Here is a 25969-nt window from a genome sequence, read left to right as displayed (position 1 = left end):
TGTCTCAAAGTATGTACTCCTGTTTTGTGAACTTTTATTTTACGAATCTCGTGGGCAGCATTAAGAGAGCGGTGTTCTGTATTGCTGCAGTGGAGCCTTCTACCTGAATAAAAACGTAATATTTATTTTATGTTCAAAGTCTCAGCTCTTAAATAGAAAATGGAGACAAATGCAATAGAGTATACTGTATTATTCTTTTGGGGATTTAAAACTTTGCAATTGCAATCCACAGTAAATGTATTGTAAATTTGCATGTGACGCTAATTGTGTAATCATATAGTTTCTATCATTATTTTTTTACAATAAAAATATATTAGTATAAAGAGAAGTAGTTTGCTAGAGATGCAGATATCACAGAGTGAATGTTTCTCAAGACAAAATCACTAACGTCACAACAATAATAGACGTTAGTTCTTCCGGTTGGCAAAAGCCGATGGCACCACTAGTAAATTGCTTGGAAGGGAGAACCACCGTCGGCCGTAGCCTGACACAAACAAAATAATTTTAATATCTATCTTCTTATACTACTAAAGTAATTTGTGTATTAATTTGACCTTGTCAATTTGATCACTCTGGCTTTATTTGTTCTCCTGAGAAAACAATGTGGCAGAAAATATTTGTATTTCTGTAAGATGTTCTTCCTTAACATTTCACAATGTTTTAACTATGTATCTATGTTTACAGTAGCCGTCTGGATCTCTTCAGTGGAAGCCGCTCGCGTTCTGCCACCCGGAAGTGTGGGGTGCCTATTGTTTACAAACATTCTGAAATGCCCTATTAACTCGGAACTGTTTCTTCCAGATCTCCTATTGGCCAATCAGACTTGATCGTGGGCGGAGACTAGACAGAGGAGACCATTTGAAGGCTCCGGAGAGACTCAACCAGAGAGAGCAGTAACCAGAGAGAGCAGTAACCAGAGAGAGCAGTAACCAGAGAGAGCAGTAACCATAGAGAGCAGTAACCAGAGATAAACAAGCTTCCATACACCAGACAGGACCCAGAGAGACCAGACAGAGAACAAAGAGAGACCTGAGTTATGGAGACACATCAGTGTGACACCTGTGGGAAGAGACTTTCCTCATCCAGGAACCTCAAGCACCACATGATGATCCACACCGGAGAGAAGCCCTACAGCTGTGACCTCTGTGGTAAAACCTTTAGCCATGTTGCCAACTTTAGAGCTCACAGCAGGGTCCACACTGGGGAGAAGCCCTACAGCTGTGACCTCTGTGGGAAAACTTTTAGCCGGGCTTACCATTTTAAAGTTCACAGCAAGATCCACACAGGAGAGAAGCCCTACAGCTGTAACCTCTGTGGGAAAACTTTTAGCCAGGCTGGTGGTGCCAAACTTCACCGCACGATCCACACTGGGGAAAAGCCCTACAGCTGTGACATCTGTGGGAAAACCTTTAGCCGGGCTTACCATTTTAAAGTTCACAGCAAGATCCACACAAGAAAGAAGTCCTACAACTGTGACATCTGTGATGCAACCTTCTTCTCCACTGGTGATTTGAAGAAGCACAGCAGGACCCACACAGGAGAGAAGCCCTACAGATGTGACGTCTGTGGTAAAACCTTTAGCCGTACCGCTAATCTCAGCAGTCACCGCAGGATCCACACTGGAGAGAAGCCCTACAGCTGCCCACACTGTGACTATTCATGTATAAGAAATGACCATCTGAAGAGTCACCTGCGTATCCACAATAGAAAACAAACCAAAGGAGTTACGTCTGGTGACAAGCTGTCCCAGCAGTCACCACCTGAGAGAACTTCTGTATGACCCACAGCTGGAAGAACTACTGGCCTGCACCTACTGGGACAGCACATGCAGTAACACCAGATCTACAATCCAACATGACAGCACATGCAGTACCACCAGATCTACAGTCCAACATGACAGCACATGCAGTAACACCAGATATACAGTCCAACATGACAGCACATGCAGTACCACCAGATCTACAGTCCAACATGACAGCACATGCAGTACCACCAGATCTACAGTCCAACATGACAGCACATGCAGTACCACCAGATCTACAGTCCAACATGACAGCACATGCAGTAACACCAGATATACAGTCCAACATGACAGCACATGCAGTAACACCAGATCTACAGTCCAACATGACAGGACACAGGAAAGATAATCTACCCCTGTAATGATGGAGGGGAAGCTGTGTCAGACTGGGTAGAAACCTGGTCAACTCTGTCTGACATTTTTCTGTTTTGAAGCACACATTAGTACCGTCAATATGCAACTCTGCAGCCCTTATTAGAAACTGCAAGTGGCAGCTCGGATCTAAGATGGATTCGAGAGACCGCAGATAGAGTGCGGCTAGTTTGGTTTGTTAAACGTTTTAGATCAACACTTGTATTATTGTTGCAAGTCACGTGTTTTTGTAAATGTTGTTGTGCTTATGTGCTGAGGTTTTTGTCTGTTCCCACACTGTAGTCCTCTAGGAGCATTGTCTGGGTGTTGCCTTTTTCTCTCCTCCTCTCTCCTCATGTTATGCTGTTTTTGTTGATTTTATGTAAATCACTTTGAGCTGCAATTCTTGTATGAAAAGTGCTATATAAATAAAGTCTTACTTACTTAACCCTTGTGTTATCTTCGGGTCATTCTGACCCATCAGCCGTGTGACCCGCCGTCGTATTGCGACAAATTTACCTCATACAAAAACAAAGTGAAGCATTTTCTTTTAACCGTTGGGCTGTCGCAGACCCCCCACATTGCAAAGGTTAAAAAATTATTTTTATTTGGTTTTGTATTGGGTAAAACTGGGTAAACACAACGATGGTTCGTTATGACTTTGGGTCATGTGACCCGAAGGCAGCACAAGGGTTAAGGGTTTCCTTGTTGTTTTGTATCCATTTGTTGGTAAAAAAAAAAGGTTTGTTATTGTTTTAATTAGAAGACCTCTTGAGGGACATGCCAATTGTTCTTAACACCTTGAAACTGAATCTGTATTTTAAGGAAACACTACTTAGTAGGTCTGAAGAAGACTGATCATTGTGTCAATATTTGTTAGGATTGTTTGGAATTTTACCTTTCGCCCCTCTAGGCCTTGGAAAGACCTGTTACAATCCAGGTGCACAACATTTTATTTGAAAAAGAGTTGACATACATTGCATGCTTATTAAAAGCACAGACAGGACAGGACGGGCAGGACAAAGAAGACCTATGATCTGATGTGGAATACCATGCCCCTCTAGTCATCCGAGGGTCTGCTCACATGTTTCTCATACAATAAGGTAAACTATGCAAGATGCCTTTCTTCTTTCTGGCTGGAGATGAACAGTCTAGAGGACACATGTTGCATATACCTACAGGTACAATCTGGAGATTTTGTTGCTCAGAGACAATAGGAGTATGGTTTTGCAAACACTGCCTGTGATCAAGTCATTGAGCAAACTGCCAACAGAGACTCCAAAACTAAAGTTGGACTGACTGGATTCTCCCTAAACAAAGATGCAGTGCATAGATGCACCACATCACTCCAGCACAGTGAACTGCATGAATAGTGAAAAGATAAAAAGGATATTCAAAACATGTCAATGATCAAATGTATGATCAACCCATTTGACCAGACCTTGGAGGGAGAAAGTCACATAAAATCATGAAAACTAGCTTCAGATACTGTTGTCAGTGACCTTTTTGAGGCTGAAGAGAGAGGAGACAATGCCTTTGTTGAGTTTGTACAATAAAGGCTATAGTGAAGAGATTAACCCTTGTGTTATCTTCGGGACATTCTGACCCATCAGTCATTGTGACCCACCGTCGTATTGCGACAACTTTACCACATACAAAAACAAAGTAAAGCATTCAAAGTCATCAACTGTCGCTTCGTCATGGCCAACACCTGTATACAGCTGTTTGAGTTGAACCAGCGCACCCTGTCACAGTGGTGAGTCATTTACCGTTAACGGTGGTGGTGTTATCTATCTGCGTGACATAAACCGTGAAGATTACTAGGCTCATTACTAATGGCACTTGTGTTTTGTCCCTCCCTCCCTGTCCTGTAAAGTGTATTTTAGAGTTAGGATTTTGTATTTGTACAAGACTTTATGACTTTTGTTATGGATGTAAATTGGATGTTATTTAATATGTTCTCCATATTTCTTCCTTGTTCTTCTTTCTTAGGGATGATAACACGCAGCAGAAGCTGACGTGCCTCAGCACTTTGTCCAGACCCCACCCTTTCACCCGTTAATCCAGACCCCACCCTTTCACCCGTTAATCCAGACCCCACCCTTTCACCCATCAACCCCGCCATCCACCGTTCTGTGCCCCGGACCACCGCCTGGAGGTGGAATAGGGCGAGTGAGATGGCAGGCCTCTCCCCCCCCCCCCCCCCCCCGTAGAGAAAGGAACGGTGCTGCAAACAGTGTGGCCAGAGGATGCTGCGGTCCACTGGGCACAGCATACTCCAGAGGTCAAAGAAAACTTTCTGTGCCACCACAGCGGGCATCGCTGTGCCACCACAGCGGGCATCACAGTGGAGGAGTGGCTGCAGGAGGAGGGTGGCACATCCCTGAAAGTTTTTTCTTTTTGTATATAGTTCATACTGTTGTGTTTTTGTGATGGATAAACCTTGAGAATGATTTAACTGTCTGATTCCTGTCTATAATTCTGCTCATTTAATGGAAAAAAAATCACCAGTCATCACAGTATTTAAAAAGAAAAAACATTTATTCATACGCAATCACAAAAAGAGATTCAAAATTTACAATGCTTACTATTGAACAATAAAGTGACACACTGCAAAACATGACATTTTGGGCCGTCCCCGCACCCACCAGCCTTTTTCAGGGCTGGCTGGGCAGTGCTGCAGGTAGGGCTTGGTGCCTGTGTGCTGCAGGTAGGGCTTGGTGCCTGTGTGCTGCAGGTAGGGCTTGGTGCCTGCGTGCTGCAGGTAGGGCTTGGTGCCTCCGTGCTGCAGGTAGGGCTTGGTGCCTGTGTGCTGCAGGTAGGGCTTGGTGCCTGTGTGCTGCAGGTAGGGCTTGGTGCCTGTGTGCTGGTAGTGCAGTGTCGAACAGCTACGGTTTCTTCCTCTTCTCGGTCAACCATTCTTCGACCAAGCGTCCAGCTGTGGACAAGCAGAAGTTTTCTGACTTAAAGCGGCTGTGGCCAAACCAGGTCTCCAGACTAAACTGTTTTTACTAGGAGCACAGTAGCTCCTGACTGAAAATTTTAGGAGCACAAGCAGAAAATGTAGGGGCGCACCTTATATTAACCAGCAATGCAATTATTAATGTCACTAGAGAGGGTACAATTCAGTGGCAATTTTAGACCCTTTTTAGGGGTCGCCAAGCACCCCTAAATTTCATCTCAGCACCCCTAAAAATAATAATAATAAAATAAAAAAGATATATATATATATATATTGTTTATTATCATTTAATGCTGGTAGTTCATGAAGGGATATTCTTAGTTTTTTCATTCATTCAATATTTTGCATAATAATACATAAATGTATGAATTGTTATCCAGTGAAATTAGGGATTGTACAGCCCCGCAGAAAGAAAGAGGCGAATGTCAGCTTTCTAGCCAGCTACAGCTTACGTTACTTTACAGACGTTTTGAGGGTCATTTTACATAAAACAATGGGCGATTTAACTTGCTAGCAATGGATTTAGACGGCTACAGGTTAACATGTTTTCGCGGTCTCTTTAATTTTCTATGAATTTCCCCGTTTTAGCATGAATTTTCCTACCAATACATGGAACTAGGGGGAGGTTCTGGGGTAGGCGGGACATATTTCAGCGGCAGTCCCCCCCCCAGCCAGCAGGCTCCCCCGAGCACTTCCTCCTCCAAAGGTACGTTCTGGAAAGTGTATTTTAGAGTTAGGATTTTGATTTATACAGGACTTCATGACTTTTGTCATGTATGTCATTTAATATGTTCTCCATATTTCTTCTTTGTTCTTCTTCTCAGGGATCACACGCAGCAGAAGCTCTTGATCTGGTGTCACTGCATGTGCTGTCATGTTGGACTGTATATCTGGTGTTACTGTATGTGCTGTCATGTTGGACTGTAGATCTGGTGTCACTGCATGTGCTGTCACGTTGGACTGTATATCTGGTGTTACTGCATGTGCTGTCATGTTGGACTGTAGATCTGGTGTCACTGCATGTGCTGTCATGTTGGACTGTAGATCTGGTGTTACTGCATGTGCTGTCATGTTGGACTGTAGATCTGGTGTTACTGCATGTGCTGTCCCAGTAGGTGCAGGCCAGTAGTTCTTCCAGCTGTGGGTCATACAGAAGTTCTCTCAGGTGGTGACTGCTGGGACAGCTTGGCCCCAGACATCACTGCTTTGGTTAGTTTTTTTATTGTGGATATGCAGGTGCCTCTTCAGATTGCTATTTGTTTTACATGAATAGTCACAGTGTGGGCAGCTGTAGGGCTTCTCTCCAGTGTGGATCCTGCGGTGACTGCTGAGATTAGTGGTACGGCTAAAGGTTTTACCACAGACGTCACATCTGTAGGGCTTCTCTCCTGTGTGGGTCCTGCTGTGCTTCTTCAAATCACCAGTGGAGAAGAAGGTTGCATCACAGATGTCACAGTTATAGGGCTTCTTTCCTGTGTGGATCTTGCTGTGAATTCTGAAACAGTAGAGCCGGCCAAAGGTTTGACCACAGATGTCACAGCTGTAGGGCTTCTCTCCAGTGTGGATCCTGCTGTGAGCTCTTAAACTGCCAGACTGGCTAAAGGTTTTACCACAGAGGTCACAGCTGTAGGGCTTCTTTCCAGCGTGGATCCTGTGGTGAACTTTTAAACAGTCAAGCCGGCCAAACGTTTGACCACAGAGGTTACAGCTGTAAGGCTTTTCTCCAGTGTGGATCTTGCTGTGAACTTTGAAATGGCAAGCCCGGCTAAAAGTTTTCCCACAGAGGTCACAGCTGTAGGGCTTCTCTCCAGTGTGGATCCTGCTGTGAGCTCTTAAACTGCCAGACTGGGTAAAGGTTTTACCACAGAGGTCACAGTTGTAGGGCTTCTTTCCAGCGTGGATCCTGCGGTGAACTTTTAAACAGTCAAGCCGGCCAAAGGTTTGACCACAGAGGTTACAGCTGTAGGGCTTCTCCCCAGTGTGGATCCTGCTGTGAAGTTTGGCACCACCAGCCTGGCTAAAGGTTTTACCACAGAGGTCACAGCTGTAGGGCTTCTCTCCTGTGTGGATCTTGCTGTGAACTTTAAAATGGCAAGCCCGGCTAAAAGTTTTCCCACAGAGGTCACAGCTGTAGGGCTTCTCCCCAGTGTGGACCCTGCTGTGAGCTCTTAAGTTGGCAACATGGCAAAAGGTTTTACCACAGAGGTCACAGATGTAGGGCTTCTCTCCAGAGTGGATCATCATGTGCTGCTTGAGGCTACTGGATGAGGAAAGGCTCTTCCCACAGGTGTCACACTGATGTGTCTCCATAACTCAGGGCTCTCTTTGTTCTCTGTCTGGTCTCTCTGGGTCCTGTCTGGTGTCTAGAAGCTTGTTTATCTCTGGTTACTGCTCTCTATGGTTACTGCTCTCTCTGGTTACTGCTCTCTCTGGTTACTGCTCTCTCTGGTTACTGCTCTCTCTGGTTGAGTCTCTCCGGAGCCTTCAAATGGTCTCCTCTGTCTAGTCTCCGCCCACGATCAAGTCTGATTGGCCAATAGGAGATCTGGAAGAAACAGTTCCAAGTTAATAGGGCATTTCAGAATGTTTGTAAACAATAGGCACCAAGATAGGTCCGGGTGGCAGAACGTGAGCGTCTTCCACTGAAGATCCAGACAGCTACTGTAAACATAGATACATAGTTAAAACATTGTGAAATGTTAAGGAAGAACATCTTACAGAAATACAAATAACTTCTGCCACATTGTTTTCTCATGAGTACAAATAAAGCCAGAGTGATCAAATTAACAAGGTCAAATTAATACACAAATTACTTTAGTAGTGTAAGATATAGTAGATGTAAAAATCATTTTGTTTGTGTCAGGCTACGGCCGACGGTGGGTCTCCCTTCCAAGCAATTTACTAGTGGTGCCATCAGCTTTTGCCACCCGGAAGAACGTCTATTATGGTTGTGATGTCAAAGTGAATAGGTCTATAAGAATAGATTTATTTTGTCTTATTTGTATTTTTTTATAGTTGTATATTATTTAATTTGATCTTGAAGATGTCTTTCATATAATGGTCATTGCTGTATTGACTGAACTGTCATTGTTTTTGTTAACATTTTTGCAATAAAAATAAATAAAAATAAAAAGATTTATTTTGTCTTGAGAAACATTTACTCTGTGATATCTGCATCTCTAGCAAACTACTTCTCTTTATAATAATATGTTTTTATTTGACAAAATAATGATATAAACTATATGATTACACAATTAGCGTCACACGCAAATTAACAATACATTTACTGTGGATTGTAATTCCAAAGTTTTAAATCCCCAAAAGAATAATACTGTATACTCTATTGCGTTTGTCTCCATTTTCTATTTAAGAGCTGAGACTTGGAACATAAAATAAATATTACGTTTTTATTCAGGTAAAAGGCTCCCCTGCAGCAATACAGAACACTGCTCTCTTAGCCGTAAAAAAAAGTTCATACTTTGTACATACTTTGAGACACACAACACTGTCTGGTGACCGCTGCATTTAAAATAACATTAAATTAATTGTGATTGTATCAATCACATAATACAAACATCTCCATTAATAAAGACAACCACTGAATCTAGCTACAGTAACAATGGAAGTAAAGATGGACGAGCTAGCTAGCACCGTGGGGATCTTAAAACTAAGTCGCAAATCCTGGACACAACGACGTCAAAATCAATCCCTATAATGCTAACCTTCATAGCTGTTAGATTTGCAACATAACTTTGAACTTCAAAAACAATAAAACGTAAGGCATCACATAGTTTACTTTACATACCTCCAGCCTGAGAAACAACTTTACATTGAGCATAGGAACACTCTTCTTTTGCTTTCAATGGCAGATTGCGACCAACTTTATGAAGTGCAGTAGCGCCACCTACTGTTCGGGAGTGTGAAGTCGGCGCTCTTAGGTAAGGACACGAGGGAAACAAATGGAAAACAAGATGCAAGAATGCCCATTATCTCGTGAGGTGGATTTTCACTAACTTTAGACAGAACTGAAAATAAGTATATTTTAAGAAATTAGAGAAAAGTCTCCTCTGGATGAGTTACGTACTTGAAAAAAACAAAGTAACTGAATACTTGGATTTAATAACACGTTATGTTATTAACAGCAATAAACAATAAAAGTGATTAGATATCTTAGGGGTCCAGGCACATTGGGGGAGGGTGGACGGCTGGGACCAAAGACCAAGTCCAGCCAACTTCCCATCCAATCACCACGTTTTGTTCACAACACAGGGAAATTTCACAAGCGTTTGTAATTCAATTTTAGGATTACTGTCGGAAAATGACATGGTCACTAAAAGTGTTTAATATCAACAACAAAAAAGTAGCTAATAAAAGGCAAAAGACACATTGTGTCAGCAATGACTGTAAAAAGAAGGTGTTACCTTTTTGTACCAGTAGAGGGCAGTGGTGATGTTCTCATCAGCTCCTCAGACAGCACTGTCCTGAACACTGCTGGGTCCTCTAAACGCTGGTCTCATATTACATATGGTTCCTTCTGACCCTTTGCCAAGCCTACCTTAATAAACGGTAGTATTAATATTAGCCAAGCCTAGCTTAATAAACGGTAGTATTAATATTAGAATCAGAATCAGAATGGGATTTATTCGCCATGAACGTTTGCACAGACAAGGAATTTGCCTTGGCAGCAAGGTGCATACAATAAACATATACCTAAAATTTAAATATGTGGACTATCTATACTAAGGGTACATAAACTAGCAGTACTAAGTGGGATTAGAATATAATTAAATATACAATAAATAAAATATAAGTTGCCGTAATTTACAATAGAAAAATATAGAAAATACAAATATTACAAATGGTACGGAGGGGAGTGACTGAAACAGGGAGTGTCCAGGGTGGGAGGAGTCGGCCACAATCTTCCTCGCTCGCCTCAGGGTCCTCGAGGTGTGCAGGTCCTCGAGGGTAGGCAGATTGCAGCCAATCACCTTCTCAGCAGTGCGGATGATACGCTGCAGTCTGCTCTTGTCCTTGGCAGTGGCAGCAGCGTACCAGACGGTGATGGAGGAGGTGAGGATGGACTCAATGATGGCTGAGTAGAAGTGCACCATCATTGTCTTTGGCAGGTTGAACTTCTTCAGCTGCCGAAGGAAGTACATCCTCTGTTGTGCTTTCTTGATGAGGGAGCTGATGTTCAGTTCCCACTTGAGGTCCTGGGAGAGGATAGTGCCCAGGAAGCGGAAGGACTCCACAGTGTTGACTGGGGAGTCACACAGGGTGATGGGGGTGAGTGGGGCTGTGTTCCTCCTGAAGTCCACAACCATCTCCACTGTCTTAAGAGCATTGAGCTCTAAGTTGTTCTGGCTGCACCAGGTTGGCCGCTTCCCACCTATAATCAGACTCGTCTCCACCAGAGATGAGCCCAATAAGGGTGGTGTCGTCCGCAAACTTCAGGAGTTTGACAGACGGATGACTGGAGGTGCAACTGTTGGTGTACAGGGAGAAGAGCAGAGGAGAAAGGACGCAGCCCTGAGGTGATCCGGTGCTGATGGACCGGGAGTCAGAGACTTGTGTTCCCAGCTTAACGCACTGCTTCCTGTCAGACAGGAAGTCTGTGATCCTGCAGGTGGAATCAGGCACGTTCAGCTGGGAGAGCTTGTCCTGAAGCAGGGCGGGGATGATGGTAATGAAGGCAGAGCTGAAGTCCACAAACAGGATCCTGGCATAGGATGCTGGGGAGTCCAGGTGCTGTAGGGTGAAGTGGAGGGCCATGTTAACTGCATCGTCCACAGACCTGTTGGCTCTGTAGGCAAACTGCAGGGGGTCCAGTAGAGGGTCAGTGATGCCAAGCCTAGCTTAATGAATAGTACTAATATTTGCCAAGCCTAGCTTAATAAACAGTATTAATATTAGCCAAGCCTAGCTTAATAAACTGTAGTATTAATATTAGCCAAGCCTAGCTTAATAAACGGTAGTATTAATGTTAGCCAAGCCTAGCTTAAGAAACTGAATGTGAACGTGTGGCTGGGTGGGGTCTGGTGAACCTGTGGCTGGGTGGGGTCTGGTGAACCTGTGGCTGGGTGGGGTCTGGTGAACCTGTGGCTGGGTGGGGTCTGGTGAACCTGTGGCTGGGTGGGGTCTGGTGAACCTGTGGCTGGGTGGGGTCTGGTGAACCTGTGGCTGGGTGGGGTCTGGTGAACCTGTGGCTGGGTGGGGTCTGGTGAACCTGTGGCTGGGTGGGGTCTGGTGAACCTGTGGCTGGGTGAGGTCAGCGTGCAACAGAGAGCCACAGACAGACTACATACCAGACTGGGGTTACTGTACAGAGAGACTGCATACCAGACTGGACTTCCTGTGTGGGAAAGCCTGTGATTGGCTGGGTAGAGGAGACCGGGGCCAGCACTGGCCTCACCCAGACCCTGGGAGACCCTGGGAGTTTCCCTCAAGACTTCCTCCGAAGCCGTCACCCTGAGTCATGACCTTGGACACAGTGTCACCTGATGATGTCAGAGCTGTTGTGACTCTGTAATGTACTTCAGCTAAGGTGCTGCCTTGAGGGTCAGAGGATCCAGAAAGGCATCCTGGCTTGCAAACAGCAAAATGCTACCAGATGCAAGAAGACATCCTGGCCTTTTTGGCATACTGCACTTTACATACTATGTATTTGGACATAGTAAATGTTTCTGGCATTCTAATTAGTATCTAGTGTAGTACGTAGGTGTTGAGAAGCTGGGTGGCTGTGTCAGAGCAGATAGTCGTGAGGGGGTTAACTGGCGTCAGCCATGTTGTATTTCCTGCTCTTATTGTCTCCATCCTGGAGGGAAGAGGGTGAACCAGCTCACATCCTGTCTGTTAAACCATTTATCCCCATGACAACCCTGCAACTACTGGTTCCTGTTGCCTGGGCGACATTAATAGGTTGCAGTGTCTGTGTGCAACCCAGTCTCATCCCAACTCGTCAAATATAGATGCTTGGGTAGAGCCCTTTGACGTCACTCAACCCAGTCTCATCCCAAAAACGACGAAAAAGGCGTCCCCCGGCGTCGGTATAGTGACGCCAAAGGGCTCTGCCCAAGCGTCTATATTTGACGAGTTGGGATGAGACTTGGTTGGTTTACCGCATCGATAATAGCTTACCTTTTCAGAACGAGATAGCGGATGTTTGGTTGACAAGAAGTAGTTCCAGTCATATCTTGAGCGTCAAACTTTTCAGCGACTTGTGTGTAATAGTAAAATTACAGTAATGTTGCATCATTTATAGGTTTTGCTGTCAGTGCATTAGACATGCTTGCTTCCATGTACTTAAAATTATGATTAAAATAAAATGATATTCCTCCCCCGCCGGATTTTTATTTCTTTTTTTATGCATATAGCCTAAGTTTTTAGATTGGTTTATTTTGTATCAGTACATTTTATAAATAACCTTTATGTCCTTAAATAAGGTTTATGTCATTTATAACGTTTATGTCTTGGATATAACAAAAAAAATCATGTTGAAAGCACATCGGCCGGATTTTTACGAAATCACCCGGTTTATTTTGGTGACTTTTCGTAAAAATCCGAAAGCCGCTCATCAAAATCTATGGGAGACCTAATGCGTCAAAATATGACGCCATATTTCACCATTTTCTAGGGGAAAAGCCGAACATATTAACGTGAGAGTCAATGTGCGTCCCTCGGCGTCAAAAAACAACGAAAAAGGCGTCCCCCGGCGTCGGTATAGTGACGCCAAAGGGCTCTGCCCAAGCGTCTATATTTGACGAGTTGGGATGAGACTGGGTTGGCTTGTTGAAACTCAGTTCTGTGAGTTGGTGCATGTCAGTTTAGGCAAAGGTAACCTTTTAAACCTCTGGGGCTGGGTTGCACCAACATGGATTAAATTAATCCTGGTTTAGAGATAATCTAGGGTTAGTAAATCTATGTTTAAACTGGTTAGGAGGAGCCATTCAGTGATCTGACGTAGATGGGTCATTTTTTGGCCCCACCCATTAAAACCTGATCTGAAAACGGAAGAGAAACTGTTGTACGGTGTAAATCCACATTTCAGTGCGACAAAGTTTTTCGCGCTTTGCACATGCTTTCAGGAACTCATTACTGAAGGATTCATAACTCTATGTGTCTATTCCAATATGTAATGATGGTATTCAATGACACAAATCTGTGTTCTAGAAAGAGTGGTCTGGAGTCGCAGAGGTCCGATAATATCAGCTTTAATGCAGCAGTTGGAAAAAAACAAGTACAGAGCTCTGGGGTTGTCTAAGTTTCCCTACCCGCAACAGAGTTTGGGCTGGTTCACGAAGTCCAACTGGCTATCTGTCCCTCCCCAGCATATATTTGGGTGTGCTTTGCCTTCGGCAAGGGCACAACCTTTGTTCTCTCACATATATATTATTATTATTGGGTGTGCTTTGCCTTCGGCAAGGGCACAACCTTTGTTCTCTCACATATATATTATTATTATTATTCTTTTTGCCCCCCTAAAACTCAGTCAATATTTGGCCTACATAGACAACGTAGGTGTCAAAATTTTGTCTTGGTAGCGATTGAGTTGCTTCTATTGGAATTTACGTTCTGTTGCATGGTTTGGGCTTAAGTTTTTGTGGCGAAAAGTGAAGCTAACGGTGGCTAATTTGCTAGCCACAGTCACTGACGTTACTAACGTCACGAAAACACTCGTGAACATTCGTTTCGCATCTGTTAACTTGGGGGATAGCTAGGCTAACTATAGCTTTACTGCAAGGCGGCTGCAGAAACGCCACAAGCAAAGAGGCCAGGGTGATAAATATTTACTCATTTTACTTTGTGATATGACACACAATTGTGATGTGTAATGTACAATATAAGCTGATATTATTAAGGAAGTACATCTACTTTCGGAAACAGTAGTCTACTATTTCACTGAAATATTAGCATCATGACATTAGCCTGTGTTGCCCGGGCAACACATACTACAGTGGTCTATGATGTATCTGTTTTCAATCGTTAAAATAAACATTCCTCACATATACATTTTCGTTGTAGGATTTATTCTGACATTAGTAAACGATTTGTTGGTGAAATTACCATTACCTGTGGTTTCAAACCAGTGTAGCTCACTGCAACGCTGTAGCCTACTGTACCCGAGACACTAGTGTGAGTAGCTAACAAAAACTCCTCAGCTGTTCAAGTCAAACGGCGACAGAACAGTTCGACACTCCCCTTACTCAAAAGTCTTTCAATAGTTGAAACAATCTGACTACTAACCTGAACTTCATTGCCACAGCCTAAAATTTGTCAATCTGTTCATGAAAATAATTAATTTCAGCCTAAACCGTACAACGGAACGTTAAATCGAATTCAACCAACGCAATCGCTACCAAGACGAACACAGCAGTAGTCTAGTACTGTACTGTAGTAGTAGAATTTACCGGGGCAGCTTCTCCACACAGGGCTATATCGCATTTTGCGTTGTTACTGACAATGATCGCTACCAGTGAGCTTTTTATGAATGAGCGATTTTCCACTAAATAAATGTCAAGCTTATTTACGTTTTTGGGGGCATATTTTCAGTTAGCAGATGTTACTGTTTGAATCGCGATTCTATCTTCTGCCGGTAAAGTCGTAGAATAATCTTCAAAGGGGGTTCTTTATTAATGAATGAATGCAATATGAGTAGGCTAAATGCCTGAAAATATCACGAGAAGGGACAACTTAAAAGGACGTTTAAGTCATAGAGATTAGGTCCATTTTTACACCGGTCTGCCAAATGTATTCGTTTTGATTCAGCCTGTCAGCTGCCTCTTGCAGGGGAAATGAGAAGACATCATATTTCATTCTACACTTCACTCGTATTTTGAGTTGTAAATGAGCAGCAAAAAAAAGATGCTTTTAAATCTATGTAATCTTTATAAATAATAAGTAGGCCCGATGCATTTTTATATAAAATATACAGACCCCTGTGCAACCGACGCAAGCAAGCACACCCTACAATTTCTTCAGAAATTGTATCCTCTCTAGTTATACAGTGCAATTGAAACACAAGTATCAAAAAAGGGTTTAGCTTGTTCTCTCATGCGTCAGGGAGTTGTTCTTGCCTACGCGCGTCCCACCTGCTCGGGTGCCGTCTCCACCCGGTTTCAAGGTTGTTTCTGAAAATGAAGAGATAGAGACACAAAGAACAGCCTGCTTCCCACACCCAGTGTGAGACCCAATGTTTAAGCCTGAGCACACTTCTAAGTTCATAACTTTAATAAGCACAATGCATAACTTTAATAAGCACAATATATTCTTTATTACACACGTATATAATCTACTGAGAAGCAACTCATGGAATTTCCTTTACAGGATCTCTAAGTCCTTCAAGGTTTCTTCACTCAAGCAAACAGCCCCTCGTCTACAACTGCACAATCAAGCAATACTAATTCATAATTATTTAAGATTACTTTTATTTACACAGAAGGCCAGTTTAAATCCATTTAGCACATTAAAGACAGCTAGCCAGCTAGGTTGCATCAACCTATGATGACTAGCAAAATGATTTCAGTGCCTACTGTGTCAATCGAAACTTATTTCACAATTATCTGCTATGCCACTATCGTTTACAAACAGCACAAGTTATACATCGAAAGAAAGAGGCAAATGTCAGCTTTCTAGCAAGCTACAGCTTACGTTACTTTACAGAGGTTTTGAGGGTCGTTTTACGTAAAACGATGGGCGATTTAACTTACTAGCAATGGATTTAGACGGCTACAGGTTAAACTTGGCAATGGAGGTTTTTTAAATCGAATACAGGGTTTGGATTGGTTCGCTAAATGGAACCAGCATTTTCGGGGCAGTAGCCATTGGTCAAATAAGTGGAACCGGTGGTCACATGCGCCAATCATTACAGGAATTATGTGGAACCTCCACAGACAACATAACTTTTTGATGGTTAACAATCTCCTCTGTGGCCAGTCTGGCCACTTCCGGCCCCTGCCCACGCCCCCCTTCCGCAGGAGACGAGGCCAGGAGGCGCCCGTGGTCAAATGTAACCACGCCGTCAGATGCGGTTTTCGTGGCCTCTTTGATTTTCTATGAATTTCCCCGTTTTAGCATGAATTTTCCTACCAATAAATGGAACAAGGGGGAGGTTCTGACATATTTCAGCGGCATTTAAAATGTGTCTCCTTCACAATGACAGGGCCATGGACTTGTTAGAGCAAATCCAGGTAGTGACAAGTCCACTTCACACCTTTCAGTCCCTCAACCTGTCTCAACCCTAAAATCCAGAAAATCATTGATTCATTCATTAAACTATAAGCACTCTATGGTTCTTGATCTTGTGCTTTCATATGCTTTATCTGGCGTATTTAGACTAAGATCAAGTGAATATAATGTAATTTCCTCAGACAGGTCTTTCCAAGGCCTATAGGGGCGAAAGGTAAAATTCCAAACAATCCTTCAACAAATATTGACACAATGATCCGTCTTCTTCAGACCTACTAAGTATTGTTTCCTTAAAATACAGATTCAGTTTCAAGGTGTGTTAAGAACAATTGGCATGTCCCTCAAGAGGTCTTCTAATTAAAACAATAACAAACAATTTGTTTTACCAAAAAATGGATACAAAAAAACAAGGACAACCTTAAGGGCTGCAGAGTTTAACAAAATGTAATATTGATAGTACTAATGTGTGCTTCAAAATAGAAAAATTTCACCCAGAGTTGACCAGGTTTCTATCCAGTCTGACACAGCTTCCCCTCCATCATTACAGGTGTAGATTATTTTTCCTGTGTGCTGTCGTGTTGGACTGTAGATCTGGTGTTACTGCATGTGCTGTCATGTTGGACTGTAGATCTGGTGTTACTGCATGTGTTGTCCCAGTAGGTGTAGGCCAGTAGTTCTTCCAGCTGTGGGTCATACAGAAGTTTTCTCAGGTGGTGACTGCTGGGACAGCTTGTCACCAGACGTAACTCCTTTGGTTTGTTTTCTATTGTGAATACGCAGGTGACTCTTCAGATGGTCATTTCTTTTACATGAATAGTCACAGTGTGGGCAGCTGTAGGGCTTCTCTCCAGTGTGGATCCTGCGGTGACTGCTGAGATTAGCGGTACGGCTAAAGGTTTTACCACAGACGTCACATCTGTAGGGCTTCTCTCCTGTGTGGGTCCTACTGTGCTTCTTCAAATCACCAGTGGAGAAGAAGGTTGCATCACAGATGTCACAGTTGTAGGGCTTCTTTCCTGTGTGGATCTTCCTGTGAATTTTGAAACAGTAGAGCTGGCCAAAGGTTTGACCACAGAGGTCACAGCTGTAGGGCTTCTCTCCAGTGTGGATCCTGCTGTGATCTTTAAAATGGCAAGCCCGGCTAAAAGTTTTCCCACAGAGGTCACAGCTGTAGGGCTTTTCCCCAGTGTGGATCCTGCGGTGAAGTTTGGCACCAGCAGCCTGGCTAAATTTTTTCCCACAGAGGTTACAGCTGTAGGGCTTCTCTCCTGTGTGGATCTTGCTGTGAACTTTAAAATGGCAAGCCCGACTAAAGGTTTTCCCACAGAGGTCACAGCTGTAGGGCTTCTCCCCAGTGTGGATCCTGCTGTGTATTCTAAAGTTGGCAACATGGCTAAAGGTTTTACCACAGAGGTCACAGCTGTAGGGCTTCTCTCCAGTGTGGATCATCATGTGCTGCTTGAGGTTCCTAGATGAGGAAAGGCTCTTCCCACAGGTGTCACACTGATGTGTCTCCATAACTCAGGGCTCTCTTTGTTCTCTGTCTGGTCTCTCTGGGTCCTGTCTGGTGTCTAGAAGCTTGTTTATCTCTGGTTACTGCTCTCTATGGTTACTGCTCTCTCTGGTTACTGCTCTCTCTGGTTACTGCTCTCTCTGGTTACTGCTCTCTCTGGTTGAGTCTCTCCGGAGCCTTCAAATGGTCTCCTCTGTCTAGTCTCCGCCCACGATCAAGTCTGATTGGCCAATAGGAGATCTGGAAGAAACAGTTCCAAGTTAATAGGGCATTTCAGAATGTTTGTAAACAATAGGCACCAAGATACGTCCGGGTGGCAGAACGTGAGCGTCTTCCACTGAAGATCCAGACAGCTACTGTAAACATAGATACATAGTTAAAACATTGTGAAATGTTAAGAAGGAAGAATATCTAACAGAAATACAAATACCTTCTGACACATTGTTTTCTCACGAGTACAAATAAAGCCAGAGTGATCAAATTGACAAGGTCAAATTAATACACAAATTACTTTAGTAGTATTGTATAGTAGTTTAGTAGTAAGAGGGTAGATATAAAAAGTATTTTTTTGTGTCAGGCTACAGTCGACCGTGGGTCTCCCTTCCAAGCAATTTACTAGTGGTGCCATCGGCTTTTGCCACCCGGAAAAACGTCTATTATTGTTGTGACGTCAAAGTGAATAGGTCTATAAGAATAGATTTATTTTGTCTTGAGAAACATTCACTCTGTGATATCTGCATATCTAGCAAACTACTTCTCTTTATACTAATATGTTTTTATTTTACTAAATAATGATATAAACTATATGACTACACAATTAGCGTCACATGCAAATTACATTTACATTTAGCAGACGCTCTTATCCAGAGCGTCTTACAATTAACAATACATTTACTGTGGATTGTAATTGCAAAGTTTTAAATCCCCAAAAGAATAATGCATTATACTCTATTGCGTTTGTCTCCATTTTCTATTTAAGAGCTGACACTTAAAATATAAAATAAATATTACGTTTTTATTCAGGTAGAAGGCTCCCCTGCAGCAATACAGAACACTGCTCTCTTAGCCGTAAAATAAAAGTTCATACTTTGTACATACTTTGAGACACACAACACTGTCTGGTGACCGCTGCATCACATAATACAAACATCGCCATTAATAAAGACAACCACTGAATCTAGCTACAGTAACAATGGAAGTAAAGATGGACGAGCTAGCTAGCACCGTGGGGATCTTAAAACTAAGCCTCAAATCCTGGACACAACGACGTCAAAATCAATGCCTATAATGCTAACCTTCATAGCTGTTAGATTTGCAACATAACTTTGAACTTCAAAAACAATAAAACGTAAGGCATCACATAGTTTACTTTACATACCTCCAGCCTGAGAAACAACTTTACATTGAGCATAGGAACACTCTTCTTTTGCTTTCAATGGCAGATTGCGACCAACCAGTGCAGAAGTGCAGCAGCGCCACCTACTGTTCGGGAGTGTGAAGTCGGCGCTCCTAAGTCTATGGGTTGAGGTGAGGACAACAGGACACGAGGGAAACAAATGGAAAACAAGATGCAAGAATGCTCATTATACCTATCTCGTGAGGTGTATTTTCATTAACTTTAGGAAGAACAGAAAATAAGTATATTTTAAGAAATTAGAGAAAAGTCTCCACTGGATGAGTTACGTACTTGAAAACGTAACAAAGTAACTGAATACTTGGATTTAATAACACGTTATGTTATTAACAGCAATAAACAATAAAAGTGATCAGATATCTTAGGGGTCCAGGCACATTGGGGGGGGTGGACGGCTGGGACCAAAGACCAAGTCCAGCCAACTTCCCATCCAATCACAGACATCCCAAGTCTCCCAGAAGGTCCGGGAGTCTCCCGCATTCCAGCGGCTCCCTGACGCCCGCAAATGCTGTACAATCCCCCTGGAAATCGGGTATTTTGTATTTTGAGCGAGCGAGAGACTAGGGCTGTGTCTACTACCGCGCACTTGTGCACTTCGAGCACTGACTTTCAGTGCTTAGGGCGCTTACACTGACAGAACCAGCAGAATTCAGTGCACTGAAAGTACCCGGATGACGCACTGCAAACGGTCAAAAAATGCAGTGTACAACGATGGACACTAGTCCCCCTAAACGGGCGCCATATTGGCTACATAGTGGAAGAGGAGGAGCCCTTTCGGCAGCTTTTCATTTAATTTCTAAAATAATGGCAGACGAAATGACTCGCGAGCAGATTCGCCTTAGATTCGCGGGTGTCACAATCAGATTTGCGTCCGTCACTTCCCGCCAAGTGGTTAACTTAAGTGTTCCAGTTGAGACAGCACTACTCAGCGACAGAGTGCACTACAGATGTAAGTGCACTGTATTGCAGTGCACTGTATTGCAGTGCACTGCAATACAGGCAAAACAAGCACACAGAACTGAGTGGTGATCTGCTGGCGGCGGTGGATGGTCCAGGTGCGACCGGAGGAGGAACGGCCGGGAGGGCGATGCTCGGTACGGCTCCGCGCTGCAAGAGAAGCCGTGTGTCCGTGAACCCCGTCTGTCTCTGGTCCATGTTAAAACTGTCCGCCATGAAATGCAGGGTTGCCAGGTCTGTCTGACAAAACCAGCCCAAAAACCAGCCGAATATCAGAACTCAAAATATGCCCAAACCATATACACTGCTTTTAAAGTCCAACAGCATTGCTATCATTGCCAAATGTATTGTAATATCTACAAAGTAACACCAAATGTTTAGTATGCCTAGCCTGGTCCTAACCAGACCCTCGTACATTTCATTTGTACAGAGAGTCTGGGATCGCTCCATTGACAAGCGTTAAGTTCCTTGAAGGCGGGTACTCTGTTGAAGTTTAAAACTATTGGATCTGCCCAGAGCCACTCTGATCTGCCATAACCAATCGCTAGCGTTCGCCTTAGCCAACTCCTTCACCACGGAGCTAGCTGCCCTAGCTGGAAAATCAAACTTTTCCCGAACCCCGTGGGGAGGAGGGCCACAACATCATGACCACCAACAAAACTCAGCAAGGATTGTTCTTGCTCCAGCTTTACCTTATGGATATTCGGCTGCGTTGCCACAACCGCAGAATAGCTTCGCTCGCATCATTCTCCGCCGCCATTACTGAACTAGGCTACAACTCAAACTAATGCACGACATCAACGTCATTGTTCTCAGCCACTCCCTCTGTTCGCTGATTGGACCTACAAAATATTTGTTTCTGAAAACCGACTGATGCATTGAAATCCCAGACCTAATACAGAAGCAAAATCCAAATTGAGCGGAAGTACGTAGGAGGGCAGAGCCAGGCTATAGTATGTCAGCATTAAAAGCAGTTTTCAGGAGGTTTTCTCCGGAGACAGAGCATTAGGCACGTGTGCACACACAGTGCGTGTCTGTATGTGGGCGTGTCCCATGTCAATGTGTGTACGTGCTGATCTGGAGTCTGTTTGGTAGGATTTGGGTATAAACTAGAGAGGATACAATTTCTGGGGAAATTGTAGGGTGTGCTTGCTTGCGTTGGTTGCACAGGGGTCTGTATATTTTATATAAAAATGCATCGGGCCTACTTATTATTTATAAAGATTACATAGATTTAAAAGCATCTTTTTTTTTGCTGCTCATTTACAACTCAAAATACGAGTGAAGTGTAGAATGAAATATGATGTCTTCTCATTTCCCCTGCAAGAGGCAGCTGACAGGCTGAATCAAAACGAATACATTTGGCAGACCGGTGTAAAAATGGACCTAATCTCTATGACTTAAACGTCCTTTTAAGTTGTCCCTTCTCGTGATATTTTCAGGCATTTAGCCTACTCATATTGCATTCATTCATTAATAAAGAACCCCCTTTGAAGATTATTCTACGACTTTACCGGCAGAAGATAGAATCCCGATTCAAACAGTAACATCTGCTAACTGAAAATATGCCCCCAAAAACGTAAATAAGCTTGACATTTATTTAGTGGAAAATCGCTCATTCATAAAAAGCTCACTGGTAGCGATCATTGTCAGTAACAACGCAAAATGCGATATAGCCCTGTGTGGAGAAGCTGCCCCGGTAAATTCTACTACTACAGTACAGTACTAGACTACTGCTGTGTTCGTCTTGGTAGCGATTGCGTTGGTTGAATTCGATTTAACGTTCCGTTGTACGGTTTAGGCTGAAATTAATTATTTTCATGAACAGATTGACAAAGTTTAGGCTGTGGCAATGAAGTTCAGGTTAGTAGTCAGATTGTTTCAACTATTGAAAGACTTTTGAGTAAGGGGAGTGTCGAACATGTTCTGTCGCCGTTTGACTTGAACAGCTGAGGAGTTTTTGTTAGCTACTCACACTAGTGTCTCGGGTAGGCTACAGCGTTGCAGTGAGCTACACTGGTTTGAAACCACAGGTAATGGTAATTTCACCAACAAATCGTTTACTAATGTCAGAATAAATCATACAACGAAAATGTATATGTGAGGAATGTTTATTTTAACGATTGAAAACAGATACATCATAGACCACTGTAGTATGTGTTGCCCGGGAAACACAGGCTAATGTCATGATGCTAATACTTCAGTGAAATAGTAGACTACTGTTTCCGAAAGTAGATGTACTTCCTTAATAATATCAGCTTATATTGTACATTACACATCACAATTGTGTGTCATATCACAAAGTAAAATGAGTAAATAGTTATCACCCTGGCCTCTTTTCTTGTGGCGTTTCTGCAGCTGCCTTGCAGTAAAGCTATAGTTAGCCTAGCTATCCCCCAAGTTAACAGATGCAAAACGAATGTTCTGCCAAAGGTAGTCACGCGTGTTTTCGTGACGTTAGTGACGCAGTGACGTTAGTAACGTCAGTGACTGTGGCTAGCAAATTATCCACCGTTAGCTTCACTTTTCGCCACAAAAACTTAACTTAAGCCCAAACCATGCAACGGAACGTAAATTCCAATAGAAGCAACTCAATTGCTACCAAGACGAAACTTTTGACACCTACGTTGTCTATGTAGGCCAAATATTGACTGAGTTTTAGGGGGGCAAAAAGAATAATAATAATAATATATATGTGAGAGAACAAAGGTTGTGCCCTTGCCGAAGGCAAAGCACACCCAATAAATTATTTCATTTAAAATATGGATTTTTATTTGACGATATTCATGTAATTTACATGCAAAATAGGTCTACCCGAACCAGCGGACAAAAAATTCAGCCTGAGGCAACACTTCAAAAGTAGCCCAATTCTGCGGGAAAACCGCGGACCTGGCAACACTGGTGAAATGATCAGTGCAGAGGCGGCTGTTGGAGTTTATCCGAAGCTTTCCATCAGCGTGGCTCTTCACAAAATCTATCCACCTATTTTTCCTTTCCTCATCAATAGGGAAATTAAATAGCGTTGCAGCGCAGCTGAAGTTCTTGCATCCAGGGAAGATGCAGTTGCAGGTGGAGGGAGACATCCTGAAGCTAGCTAGCTATCTGATGTAGGCTACAATAACAGTACAGCTGGAGGGGCCATTCAGTGATCTGACGTAGATCGGTCAAAGTGACATAGATTGGTAATTTTTTGGCCCCACCCATTAAAACCTGATCTGAAAACGGAAGAGAAACTGTTCTACGGTGTAACTCCACATTTCAGTACGACAAAGTTTTTCGCACTTTGCACATGCTTCCAGGAACTCATTCACACGTATATAATGTACTGAGAAGCAACTCATGGAATTTGCTTTACAGGATCTCTAAGTCCTTCAAGGTTTCTTCACTCAAGCAAACAGCCCCTCGTCTACAACTCCACAATCAAGCAATACTAATTCATAATTATTTAAGATTACTTTTATTTACACAGAAGGCCAGTTTCAATCCATTTAGCACATTAAAGACAGCTAGCCAGATAGGTTAAATCAACCTATGATAACTAGTGATATGATTTCAGTGCCTACTGTGTCAATCGAAACTTATTTCACAATTGTCTGCTATGCCACTATCGTTTACAAACAGCACAAGTTATACATCGAAAGAAAGAGGCAAATGTCATCTTTCTAGCAAGCTACATCTTACGTTACTTTACAGAGGTTTTGAGGGTCGTTTTACATAAAACGATGGGCGATTTAACTTAATAGCAATGGATTTAGACGGCTACAGGTTTAACTTGGCAATGGAGGTTTTTTAAGTCGAATACAGGGTTTGGATTGGTTCGCTAAATGGAACCAGCATTTTCGGGGCAGTAGCCATTGGTCAAATAACTGTAACCGGTGGTCACATGCGCCAATCAATAGGTACGTTCGACATGGACTGCGGCTGCATTAAACGACCGGCGAGAGTAGCTGAAGAGAATGTCTAATATATTTGGGTCACATGACCCAAAGGTTCACAACGAACCATCGTTGTGTTAACCCAATTTTACCCAATACAAAAACAAATAAAAAGCATTTTCTTTTAACCTTCGCAATGTGGGGGGTCTGAGACAGCCCGACGGTTGAAAGAAAATGCTTCACTTTGTTTTTGTATGCGGTAAAGTTGTCGCAATACGATGGTGGGTCACAATGACTGATGGGTCAGAATGACAAGAAGATAACACAAGGGTTAAGAACAATTGGCATGTCCCTCAAGAGGTCTTCTAATTAAAAGAATAACAAACCTTTTTTTTTTTACCAACAAATGGATACAAAAAAACAAGGAAACCCTTAAGGGCTGCAGAGTTTAACAAAATGTAATATTGACGGTACTAATGTGTGCTTCAAAACAGAAAAATGTCAGCCAGAGTTTACCAGGTTTCTACCCAGTCTGACACAGCTTCCCCTCCATCATTACAGGGGTAGATTATGTTTCCTGTGTCGTGTTGGACTGTAGATCTGGTGTTACTGCATGTGCTGTCATGTTGGACTGTAGATCTGGTGTTACTGCATGTGCTGTCCCAGTAGGTGCAGGCCAGTAGTTCTTCCAGCTGTGGGTCATACAGAAGTTCTCTCAGGTGGTGACTGCTGGGACAGCTTGGCCCCAGACATCACTGCTTTTTTCTTCTTTTTTTTATTGTGGATACGCAGGTGACTCTTCAGATGGTCATTTCTTATACATGAATAGTCACAGTGTGGGCAGCTGTAGGGCTTCTCTCCAGTGTGGATCTTGCGGTGACTGCTGAGATTAGCGGTACGGCTAAAGGTTTTACCACAGACGTCACATCTGTAGGGCTTCTCTCCTGTGTGGGTCCTGCTGTGCTTCTTCAAATCACCAGTGGAGAAGAAGGTTGCATCACAAATGTCACAGTTGAAGGGCTTCTTTCCTGTGTGGATCTTGCTGTGAATTCTGAAACAGTAGAGCCGGCCAAAGGTTTGACCACAGAGGTCACAGCTGTAGGGCTTCTCTCCAGTGTGGATCCTGCTGTGAGCTCTTAAACTGCTAGACTGGGTAAAGGTTTTACCACAGAGGTCACAGATGTAGGACTTCTTTCCAGCGTGGATCTTGCGATGAACTTTTAAACAGTCAAGCCGGCCAAATGTTTGACCACAGAGGTTACAGCTGTAGGGCTTTTCTCCAGTGTGGATCCTGCTGTGAAGTTTGGCACCACCAGCCTGGCTAAAGGTTTTACCACAGAGGTCACAGCTGTAGGGCTTCTCTCCTGTGTGGATCTTGCTGTGAACTTTAAAATGGCAAGCCCGGCTAAAAGTTTTCCCACAGAGGTCACAGCTGTAGGGCTTCTCCCCAGTGTGGACCCTGCTGTGAGATTTTAAGTTGGCAACATGGCAAAAGGTTTTACCACAGAGGTCACAGATGTAGGGCTTCTCTCCAGTGTGGATCATCATGTGGTGCTTGAGGTTCCTGGATGAGGAAAGTCTCTTCCCACAGGTGTCACACTGATGTGTTTCCATAACTCAGGTCTCTCTTTGTTCTCTGTCTGGTCTCTCTGGGTCCTGTCTGGTGTATGGAAGCTTGTTTATCTCTGGTTACTGCTCTCTCTGGTTGAGTCTTTCTGGAGCCTTCAAATTGTCTCCTCTGTCTAGTCTCCGCCCACGATCAAGTCTGATTGGCCAATAGGAGATCTGGAAGAAACAGTTCCAAGTTAATAGGGCATTTCAGAATGTTTGTAAACAATAGGCACCAAGATACTTCCGGGTGGCAGAATGCGAGCGGCTTCCACTGAAGAGATCCAGACGGCTACTGTAAACA

At 43.3% G+C, this 25969-nt stretch overlaps 2 protein-coding genes across 4 annotated transcripts in view; one reads left to right on the top strand and one right to left on the bottom strand.

Annotated features, from left to right (window-relative positions):
* LOC136939424 (zinc finger protein 883-like) overlaps positions 1-25969 on the top strand; it is a 51226-nt gene that overhangs the window by 349 nt on the left and 24908 nt on the right. Inside the window, exons 1-2 of one of the 3 annotated variants that reach the window (XR_010875847.1) lie at positions 717-2226; positions 3723-3817. Coding sequence is in view for 1 of the 3 variants with exons in the window: in XM_067232101.1 (XP_067088202.1) it covers positions 1037-1780 (744 nt within the window). In the remaining 2 variants the exon portion in view is untranslated. Of the gene's footprint in view, positions 1-716; positions 2318-3722; positions 3818-25969 lie in introns of those variants that run through there. The other 2 variants (XR_010875848.1, XM_067232101.1) reach the window with 2 other exon arrangements.
* LOC136938050 (zinc finger protein 729-like) lies at positions 4675-25899 on the bottom strand. The gene is made up of 4 exons (XM_067231269.1): positions 24760-25899; positions 16995-17816; positions 5718-7424; positions 4675-5090 (listed from the first exon to the last, which is right to left on the bottom strand). The coding sequence occupies exons 1-3, from the start codon at positions 25669-25671 to the stop codon at positions 6276-6278; spliced, it is 2883 nt and encodes a 960-aa protein (XP_067087370.1). The 5' UTR covers positions 25672-25899; the 3' UTR covers positions 4675-5090; positions 5718-6275.

Source organism: Osmerus mordax, chromosome 3 (genome assembly GCF_038355195.1).
Source record: "Osmerus mordax isolate fOsmMor3 chromosome 3, fOsmMor3.pri, whole genome shotgun sequence".
NCBI lineage: Eukaryota > Metazoa > Chordata > Actinopteri > Osmeriformes > Osmeridae > Osmerus > Osmerus mordax.
Note: the sequence above shows the minus strand (reverse complement) of the source record. Positions and strands in the feature narration are given on the sequence as shown.

What these genes read in the sequence shown, in the direction of transcription:
- LOC136938050 (XM_067231269.1), bottom strand. Translation starts at nt 25,671, where the DNA reads ATGGAAACACATCAGTGTGACACCTGTGGGAAGAGACTTTCCTCATCC. An exon ending in CACCTGAGAGAACTTCTGTA is followed by an intron (nt 17,817 to 24,759) that starts TGACCCACAGCT and finishes GAGCCCTGAGTT; the next exon opens with ATGGAGACACATCAGTGTGA. An exon ending in CACCACCTGAGAAAACTTCT is followed by an intron (nt 7,425 to 16,994) that starts GTATGACCCACA and finishes GAGCCCTGAGTT; the next exon opens with ATGGAGACACATCAGTGTGA.